Genomic DNA, 10,573 nt, shown 5'->3' on the forward strand with positions numbered 1-10,573 from the left:
CCCCAGCCACGGTGGTTGAAGCCGTTAGGATCCTTTTCCAGTTGGCTTCTCCCTTTTCAACAATTGAAATTGGCTCTAATTTCCCACCCCCCTCTGACTGCTCACTTTGCATTTACTGCGAACACCAGGACCATCCGCATCCTCTGCTCCCAGCGCTCCTGCAAGAAACGCCACTCGAGGATGCGGTCTTATTTTTGCTGCCCATTTTTAAATACATAGGAACTGCCATAAGTACAGTGCAACGTGGGAATACAGATTGTAAATCGGATTTTCAAAAGTCTCGGGTGGTATCTTGGCAAGAGAAGCTGTACAGGGTTTTCCTCTGTTAACATCACAGTGCATTGAACTGTTATTAATAAAATAGCTTTCAAGGTTTAGGTGTGGGAAGGAAATCTCAGTAGGGGGAAGCTGAAGTTCCAGGTTCAAGCTTTGTATTCCTATATATATATATATGGGTGTATATATATATATATATGCATTTTTTTCAAAACGTTTTATTAGGAAAGCTATACCAGACGCATCACTGTACAATGATTAAACATTACCTTTACAATTTATATTCACTTGAAACTACAGAATAAATATATGCACATTGTTGTACCTTTGTGTGTGTGTGTGTGCACGTGTGTATGAGAGAAAACATTAAAAGTGCTTCCTACAAAGCTGTTAGTGATAGGTGCCCAGTAGCTTTTTTTTTCTTTTTTTTTCTTTTTTTTTTTTTTTTTTTCCTTTTTCTGTTTATTTGCACGTCGCTTTTATTAGGAAAGTGCGGATGTCCTCCAAAAAACCATGGAGTCATGACGAAGTGTCACTGAGCATTCCCTAGGTGTGTGCGCCACGTTGTTACATCCTTTGGGCTGCTCGGCTCCCGGTGACATCCCCCAGCCCACGGGATTCCCCTCCGCGGGACCCCGCCGGGGCGGGAGCTGCGCGGAGGGGCCGGGCTGGCGGCAGGGGGGGCGGGGGGCGGTGGGGGCGAGTGTGCGTGCGAGGGAGGGAGAGAGACAAGAGTGAGACATTCGAGCAAGACCCTCCCCTCCCTTCCCTCTTGCAGTTTCCAGGCATGCAGCAAACTGCGCTCGTTTGCTTCTTTGCATTTTTTTTTCCTTTTTAAATAAATGTACAGAATCTGTGCCATGATGGGCAAGAAGAAAGCAAGCCACAAAATGCCATCTTCCCTCCCCTCCCCCTCCAAGGGAAAATATAAAGGAAGTTTACTGCGACCGTAAAAAATAAAATAAAAATAAAGAAACTAAAAGAAAAATGAAAAAAAAAAAAAAAAGGAGACACACATAGAATTTACTTAATCAGGATCAATACAAAGATCCCCGATAATAATAATAATAATAATATACCTTAGACATGGCACAGTCAAAGTCTCAGTTTCAGTATAAAAAATAATGATTGATTAACATCTGCTGGCAAAAGTCTGCGAAGGCACTTCATCGATTAATGATCTGAGAACGGCCCTTCCCCGCAGCGCGCACATCTGGCGGGGGAGAGCACACAGCTGTATCCTCTACTCGCATGCGGCGGTGCCGGGACGGGCGGCGGGGCGGCGGTCAGAACCGGTACGTGGTCTTCTCCAGGACTTCGAGGTAATCCGGCTTGGTTTGGAGTTTGGCCCTTAACTCGAGGTATTCGCTTGTGGGGGTTTGGTGGTCTGAGAAGCCCTTGCCGGCCGCGAAGAGAAGGGTTTCTTTCAGCCTGGCGTCCTGCTGGAGGTCCGGATATTGCATGCCAGGCGGGTGGACGTGCAGTTCCTTCAGCTTGGGCACGGTGCCGTACAGGCAGTCCACGAAGCCCACAGCACAGGGTGGCGGGCGGTCGCGGTCCCGCGGGGTCCCACCCGCCGCCGCCGCCCCCCCGAGCCCGCCGCCGCCCGCCGCCAGCCCGCCGCCCGCGGGGTGCTGGGGGTGGACGGCGACGATGGTGTTGAGCTGCGAGCTGGACACGGCCAAGCTCCACTCCTGCTCCTTCTCCAGCAAAGTGCGGTAGTTGGTGCCCGGCTCCTGCGCGGCGGTGGCGGCGGTGGTGTGGGCGAAGCGCTCCCCGCCGCCCCGCAGCAGCTCCGCCGCTTCCCCGCCGCCGCCGCCCGCCGCCTCCTCCTCCTCCCTCGGCTTGTAGATGGGGTTGTTGCACATCTGGGTCACCGGGTGCGGGATGTAATCGTAGACGTGGCCCGCCGGGGGCGCCTTCTCCGGGGAGCGCTCCCCCCCTCCTCCTCCCCCTCCTCCTCCGCCGCCACCGCCGCCCCCCTCCTCGAAGATCCGCGGGCAGCGCAGCGGCAAACCCCCCAGGTCGGCCGCCTCCCCCCGCGGGCCGCGGAACGGCAGCTTCCGCCGGCGACGGCGCAACACGAAGGCAAAAAGCCCGGCGGCCACCAGCACGGCGGAGAAAAAGAGAACGAGGAGGCTGAGGATGAGGACGGACAGCGGCACGGCGGCGGTGGCCGGCGGCAGCTCGTAGGCGGCGGCGCCGGTGGCGTCGGGCGGCGGAGGGGCGGCGGGGGGCGAGGCGGCTGCAGCGGCTGCAGCGGCGGGGCGGAGGGCGGCGGGGCAGAGGGCGGCCAGCTCCAGGGAGCGCAGGTCGCGGAGGGCCAGGCTCTCCGGGCTGGCACACTCCACCTCGCCCACCACGCTGACGGAGCTGAGCGCCTCCAGCCACTGCTTCAGCGGCACCAGCTCGCAGGTGCAGTCCCAAGGGTTGAGCTTCAAGTCGATCTGGACGATGGCGTGAAGATGCTCCAGCACCCCGGCCACCGGCAGCGCCAAGAAATGGTTGTTGCGCAGGTTGAGGCGGGTCAGGGAGGTGCCGGCGAAGGCGTCGGTGGGCAGGGTGCGGAGCAAGTTGTCATTGAGGAAGAGCAGCTTCAGGTTGGGCATGAGGCTGAAGGCCGCCGGCTGGATTTCCCTGATCAGGTTGTACTCGAAGTACAAGTAATGCAAACTCTGCAGGCCCCGGAACATGCCCGGGGTGAGCCGCTCGATGTCGTTGCCGTTCAGGTACAGGCTCTTGAGATTCGGCAGGTTGATAAAAGCCCCGTCCTGCACGTAGGAGATCCGGTTGTTCCCCAGGTGTAAGAGATCCAAGGAAGAAAAATTCCAAAAATCGGAGCGGTAGATTTTCTGGATCAAATTCCCGCTCAGGTACAACTTCTTGGCATTCAAAGGCCTGGGCAGGAGCTCGGAGATGTTGTGAAACCCTCGCTCCTTGCAGTTGACCGTCAGGCCCAGGTCATTGATGTGCAAACTGCAAGAGCACCCGGTAGGGCAGATGATGGGGATGGGGGGCCGGGTCTGGTAGGCAGCCACGGGCGGTTGGTTCGGCCCAGGGTACAGGCCCCGGGGTGTTGGGGGAGGCCGAGGCGCCCTGGGCTGCTTGGTGGGTTTGGGCTGCTTATTGGATGTTTTGTACTCAACAGAGGAGGCGGTGAAATGGAAGGAGGACAACATGGAGGAAGGCTTCGTAGGCCACGCGTTCTCCTTGCTGGACGACAGCTGAGGGATGCCCAAGCTGGCTTCCACCTCGGAGTCGGACAGCATGGGGCAGAGCTTACTTCTTTTGATTTCCCGTAGGTCCTTCCCGTGGAAGTGGAAGGGGGTCTCGCAGGTGATGTCCCCAACCAGGGCGGTGTAGGGGATGCGCTCCAGCCAGCTTTTCAGCTGCACAATCTCACACGTACAGTTCCACGGGTTCTCCTCCAGCTGGATCTCCATCAGGCTCCTGCCAATATGGTCCAACATCCCGCGGTACGAAAGGACTTTTAGCCGGTTCCCGCGCAAGTCCAAGTGGGTTAAGGACACAGACTTAAATAAGTTGGTGGGAAGCATGGGGATAAGATTGTCATTTAGGATAAGGACCCTCAATTTACTTAGGTTTCGAAATGCCCCGCTTTCAATCCGTTTAATGACATTGTAATCTGCCTGCAGATATTCCAGACTTTCCAAACCCAGGAAAGTGTCGTTTCTGAAAATGTCCAATTTGTTTTCGTGCAAATACAACCTCTTTAGAACTCGGAGCCCGTTAAAAGCCCCCGTCTGAATGTCCTGCAGTGCATTGTTCCCAAGGTTAATAGACACAGCATTGTTCAAGTGAAGAAAACTGTTGGTGTACAATTTCCTCATGGAATTCCTCTGCAGATAAAGTTTAAAAGGTCTCGACCATGACTCTGTTATCTGACTAATATTTATAAATCCTTTGTTGTCGCAATGTATATGGAAAAGGCTCTCCTTCACTTCACAGTAACATGGATCAAAGCAGGGCTCATCGAGTTCCTCCGAGTCCTCTATCAAGGGAATTGGTGTAGTCCATGCTAGAGCAATTGTGCTTAGAAGAATTATCCACAACATCCTTCCTTTATGAAGCGTCTCTGCCGTGGAAGGTTTCATCATTTGTTGATGTTTACAAAACTGTAACAGGAAGAAAAATGCAGATTTCAGTATTCCTGTCCTGCCCCACTCCTTTTCATAAGCCCCTACCTGCTAGACTTGGGTTAGGCTCCTGGAAAGTTCAGCAATTGTTGGGCAGACATTCACAACCAACTCTAAGGGTGTCAGATGGGCAAGCCTTGCCCTGATTTATACTTAAGAGATGTTATAAGGTTTAATCACGCGATATCAGCCTCCCTTATTCCCCCATTTGGTAAAATGCCACCTATAAAGAGGACAGCACATGCAGACCACACAGCAGGACGAGCACACAGGCTGAACGTGTTGCGTCTTTGCATGTTTTCCACCATAGGACCAGTGTTCAGAACTTCACGTATTTCATACTTGTTTGAAATTTTAGCTTTGTAGCCATCATAGCCCGCATTGACTACAGGGGGGAAATACCAGTGGGTAGATTTCTCCAGTGTCGCACTACATCTTGCATACATGCAAACTCCCAAAGTTATTGAATCTCAGTCCTTGAATCTCTCTCCCTGCCGGCTCAGTATATTCCATACACAAGTTCAAAGGAATGTGCAAGGTTTGCTGATGTCCCTGACAAAACGATCCCCTTCAGAAATCCCCACAATACATTTACAATAGCAAATGGTTAACGACCCTGATTTAAAAGCAAATCTTCCCCTTTGAAATGCCCCAATGAATTAATGCAACTGGTATATTATCAGATAAATACATACCACATATTAGTCATTTTAGCTGATTAAAGCATTTAGAGATGATTAATCTTTCTAAAGCACATGCCCATGCGATCAGCAGATCTAAAGGGAAGTGACAGCTGAAGAGGCACCTAGGATTGAAACGCTCAGCCTGCCTTGCATTAGGATATTTTGCGCCCCCAGGACCAAGCAGAAGACCCGGTTAAAAAGCTGAAAGTGGAAGAAAAAATACCTTGACACTTACCAGCCGATAAATTATCTATCCTACTATATAAGCTTCCAAATGAAGGCATCATTCTTCTCCAATCAGATGAAAATAATACTGTACTAATGAGATGCAGCTCCTTCAACATATGGTTTCACCCTTCCTTTCACCAGATATTTTAAATGTATGGACACAGAGAAATGCTAAGGATGGTGATAATAACGGCGGTGATGCAGCCTTCCTTGAATCACTGAAATGCCCATTAGAATTATTCGGAGCGATCGTTGCTTTTAGTCTTAATCTTTCAATAGAAAAGGTCCTTTTTGCCTTCCTCGTGTAAGAACTAGAAAATTTTGCCCCCCATCCACAAACTTAAGAGCAGACAGATGCATTTAGGGGAGAGAAATGCCAGAGGAACAGAAATCCTTAGGATCAACTTGCAAATGAAACCCTCCCCTGTGGGAAAGAGGAGATGGTTGAAAGCATGAAAAGAGAAATACCCTCTGCAATTAAAACCAGCATCTAATTGGGAAGAAGGGAGAGAGATGCGAGCTATATTGCAGTATCAGTCTCTCTGTCTGCTTTGCAAAATATTAGCCACTTAAGTTCTTTCTCTTCTGCAAGGGCTGTAATAAAAAATAAAAAAAAAATAAATAAAGAGGATTATTATACCTTCTTTTTGGAAGAGGGGGTGTCTTTGACCCTAGGCGGAAACAAAAGGATCCAGAAAGGTTGTACTTACCGGTTTGCAGGACAGATTTTAGCACATCGTTACAAAAAAGAAAAAGAAGGGAATGGGGAAAAAAGCTCGAGTTTAAAGGTTGCTGGTTTCTCTCTGTCTCTCCCTCTCCGTGTCTCTCTCTCCCTCTCTCTCTACTCCTGCTGAAGCTGAGGCAAAAGGAGAAAAAAAAAAAAAAGGAAAAAAAAAGAAGCAAGCCTGAGACGTGCTGGGAATGCAATGAGCCCCTCAATGATCTTCTTTAGGATGCAGAGCTGCTGTTTGGCACACTCAATGGAGGAGGGAGGAGAGGGGCTGCTGCAGGATCCAGCGCCGCCGCCGCCGCCTTCTCCGGGCACCGGCAGCGCGGAGCGGGAGGGCTGGGGCGCGGCGGAGGATCTCGGGCTTCTCTGCTTCTCCGTGTGTGTGTGTGTGCGTGTGTGTGCGTGTGCGTGTGTGTGTGTGTGTGTGTGTGGTGTTGTTGTTGCCCTGGATCAGGCTTTTCCACGTCATGAAAATGAGCTTCAAGAAGGGGAACAAATGAAGGGGGCGCGCTTGGCACCAGGTCGGGGGCGCGCATTTGGGAAGCCCTGACTATACATTTTTTTTTCCCTGCCTTTTTTTTTTTTTTTTTTTTTTTTTGTGAGAGGGAAGGAGGGGGCTGGTTGGCGGAGGGGAAGGGAAGTGGGAAACGAGCTGGGGGAGGAAAAAAACCAAGAAGAATCAGAGAGGAAAAAGCCGCCGGGATGGGTCACAATTTGCACACTCCCCCTTTCTAAAAAAAAAAAAAAAAAAAGGCAAAAAAAGCCCAACTCTGGAGGAAATCAAAGATGCTCTGACTGCAAGCGCCAGCCGAGCCGCCGAGGCCACGGCGCAGAGAACAGCCCGGCGGGCCCCGGGGAGGGGCAGCGGTGTCCCGGCCCCGGCCGCCCCAGCTCCCCCCGCCGCGCACCCCTGCGCAGCCAGCGCCTCCTTCTCTCGTCCTCCCCTCTCTCCGTCTCTCCTTCTTCCCTCCTGTCCCGATGCCGCCGCTCCAGCCTCGCAGCCTTTCCAGGATCCAGCAGCCTCCCACCCGCCGCGGAGGCAAAGCCAAAAACCTCGTGGGAGAGACCCGCTACCTCTCGCATCCTTTTACCCTGCGCGGCTGCCAGCGCGGAGTATGCGCGGAGGCGGAGGGCCGCGCCCGCGGAGGGCAGCGCCGCCGGTCGGTGTCTGCCCGGCCCGGGAGCTGCGGGCAGGTAACGGGGCTGCGCGGGGAGACTGGGGGCGAAGTGGCCCGCGGGTGCGGCGGATCCGCGGAAGGGGGCGCAGCGGGAGGCTTGCGCGGGTTCACCCATGGTTGAAAGTTGGCGACCGAGATGCGACGGGGGGAGTGGAGGGTCGGGGAGGGGGGGACTGCGGTCTCTGCCTCCCTCAGTTCGCATCCCCGCTGGGAGGGAAGCGCCGCGGGCAGGGCATAGAGGTGCTCCCCGCGGTACCTCTTGCATCCCCACCGTCCGCAGCCGCGCACACACATCCCCAGGCACACGCCCCCATCCCCGGGCACACATACGCGCGTATCTCCACGCACAGCGGGGCCGAGACGCTGCGCGCCCCGCGGGAGCGGCGTAATCCCCGGGGCGTCCCGCAGTACCCACCGCCCGGCCCCGCTCCCCAATCCCGTTTCTCTCTCTCAACCCAAACTCCCCTTCCCGTATGCCCGGGATAACTCGGCCGGGAGGAGACTTAACTGGAACCGCGGTTCGGTAGCAAAAAGTTGACAGGCAACGCTGCAGGTGCGGGAGGGAAAACCCGGGGGGGGCCGCAGCCTCCGGCCGCCCCGACAGCGCTTTCCGCGGGCAGGGGCGCTGCCTCCGCGCCCGCGGACACGCACCATCTTTCTCAGCCTCTGGAGCTCTCCTTCACCAGTGCAATATGGACGCACCGCTCCCTCCTAATTAAATTGCTGCATCATTCATTTTCTGACGCGGGAGCAACATGGGGTACCAGCAGGCAACATGCACCTGACATCCCCCTTCAAAAAAAAAGGGGATGGGGGGCGGAGAAAAAGGGCGAAAAGGGGAAATCACAACAGTTTGTTCTTGTGACAACCTCGCCCAGCGGCTTAGCAGCAACTTCGAGAAACCACCTATGCGCCTTCCCCTCTCCTTGCACACCGCTGTGTTTCATAGGGGGCGAGCTGCCCCCCCCGACTCCCATCCCGACGCTGGGCCGAGCGGCAGCAGCGGGCGCTGCGCTCAGGAGGTCAGGGCCGATGTACCGGGGGCGGGCGGCAGATGTACCGGGGGAGACCGGCAGCCATCCTGCCCTGACCTTGCACCGCCGCTTCCCCCGACCGGTAACTTTCCGAAATGCCGCCGAATAACTCTCGTCATCCTTTTTCAGGGCTTCTTCAAGTTTTGCAGATGGGCTGGAGAAGAGAGGAGGGAGGGCGGTGGTCTTGGGGGGGGCGGGTTGGGAGGGGATGGCCCTTGAATGCGGATCAGCCAGCGCTGCAGGGCTCCTCGGGGATGGCAGCGGCCCCGCCGGCTCCCCCCTCGCAGGGACACCCCGCCAGGTCCCGGCCCTGGGGATGCTGTGTCCCCCCGCACGGCCGTGCCCTCGGCTCCTGCTCAGCTGTCACACAGGGGATGCCCTCAGGTTGGAGGAGGGATATCTCCTCTCACCTCCTGCTGACAGCCTTTATGCATCCTACCGTTTCGCAAGGGGGTGAGCAGGAGATCTTAGCTCACCAGGGAGGTGGCTTTCCCTGGGTTTGGCTGGGTTGAAAGATTTGTTTCCCCTTGTCCGTACAGCCAGGAGACAGAAATCATCGTGGGCTATTCCCCATCATCCCCCTCCAGCCAAAGCAGCTCACGGCCTTTCTGTCTTTCCTCATTTTGTCGACACAACCTGCTGAGAACAGGATCAGTGTCAGTGTGATTGGCAGGAGCTCTGGCTAAGGGTAGGGTGGATGGATGTAACCAAGATTAGAGCATCACTTGGTTATTAATAATTATTATTATTTGCAAGTGAGCTGTTTCCTTGCAAAACCCTGTCCTGGAGCTGTAGTCAGTGACAATGCAGGTCACCTGAGTGGGGGGATGGCAGACGCCCTTCTAGCTGCCTCTTTCTAACCACAGTTGTAATTACTAAATGCACTGGTTTTCCCCCTGACAGCCTTGTGGAAATAATGGAAAGAGAAGCCATGGATAACTTTGGTGAAAAATTAGAAAAGGATACTTGAACAGTTATTGTACCTTTCCGAAAGTTTCATTGCAGCATTTCATTTCCACTGGAGGCGACCATTCTCCCCGCTGTAGTCATTGCAACGCAGTCATTAAATGGTTAATTCAATCTGCAGTGTAAACCAGTCCCTTCCTTTTCTAACAGAAGTGACAATGGTTGGGAGAAAGAGGGAGTTTTCCACCAAAGCTCGCCCTGCCTGTCCAGAAAGAAATATTCTGATATTTAATAGTCTCTCTTCTGTCTCAAGCAATCTATGGTAAGGGCAAAAGCAATAAATAGTGCAAGGGCGAGGGAAACTCTCTTGTAATTATTATAGATGGGAACTGCTTCCTGGCTCTCCGTATTTTGTTAAAGCTAGGGAGTAGTTTAGAGGTTCTGGATCTGAGTGTTGAAATGTTTTAGCTACAGCCAGGGCTTGAACTCCAGCTGCATTTCTGCCTAAAAGCCCCAGCAAAACCTGCTCCTGCCATGTGCTCCCACGCAGCTCACTGGTGCCAGCAGCAAGGAGCGGGGGACACCTCCAGCTGCCATTTATCAGGGCAGGTGACCATGTGGGAACCCAAGCGTGGAGGGGGAGCAGCGAGGCACGAGCAGGCTGCGATGCTGATTAATCCGTGATGCAATACCCACATGCACTCGCTTGGAAGAGCTGCCAGCCAGGTGCTCTGGGGACGGATGCTCCTGTGACCTCGCTGGGGTGCAGGGGAGACCCAAGGCTTGGAGAAGGCTTCTCACAGGGCATCCAGCCTTTGCGGGTCTTGTCGGTATAATGTGGAAATCCTTGAATTGGAAGGAAAGACCAGAGTGTTGGGCTGTGGAAAATACAGTGCTGGAACTCCAGCATGGAGAGAGTGGTCCTGGGCAGAAACATTTGTAGATGCAAAGGCTGCAAGAGGCAGATGTTTGGTAACACTGTCAGTTTGCCCAGGCTGGATTTAAAGTGGAGCCTTGCAAAGCAAGGGCTTAAAATTCCTTCACTGCTCTGGTGACCCCTTTTGTGTCCCCATGAGATTTCCATTTGTCTGGTGTGCTCAGATAAATATATTTAAAATTGAGGTTTCCTTCCATCTTCCTTATTTTTTTTTTTAATTTAAGAACCTTTCAAATATTCCTTGTTTTGTGTATCATAAATTGTTCAAACTGAGAAATTTTAGTGCCTTTGAAAAAGTTGATGGAAAATCAGAATAGAGAATCTTCTCTGCATAGCAGTCAGTGAAATTTATGAGGCTTCTCTTTTTCCCTTTTTGTTACTTAGTTCATCTATCAAACAGTCAGGGAAACAAAATTATCATGGGATCATTTGGATTAGAAAAGA

General features: G+C 53.2%; 1 protein-coding gene across 1 annotated transcript; it reads right to left on the bottom strand.

Annotated features, from left to right (window-relative positions):
- Positions 1-407: 407 nt before the first annotated feature.
- SLITRK3 (SLIT and NTRK like family member 3) lies at positions 408-4,394 on the bottom strand (the record flags this gene model as incomplete). Its single annotated transcript, XM_080350087.1, has 1 exon — positions 408-4,394. One exon carries the CDS (start codon positions 4,392-4,394, stop codon positions 1,563-1,565), a length of 2,832 nt encoding a protein of 943 aa, XP_080206213.1. The 3' UTR covers positions 408-1,562.
- Between the last annotated feature and the right edge of the window lie 6,179 nt (positions 4,395-10,573).

This window comes from Nesoenas mayeri (genome assembly GCF_963082525.1).
Source record: "Nesoenas mayeri genome assembly, chromosome: 9".
NCBI classification, from domain to species: domain Eukaryota; kingdom Metazoa; phylum Chordata; class Aves; order Columbiformes; family Columbidae; genus Nesoenas; species Nesoenas mayeri.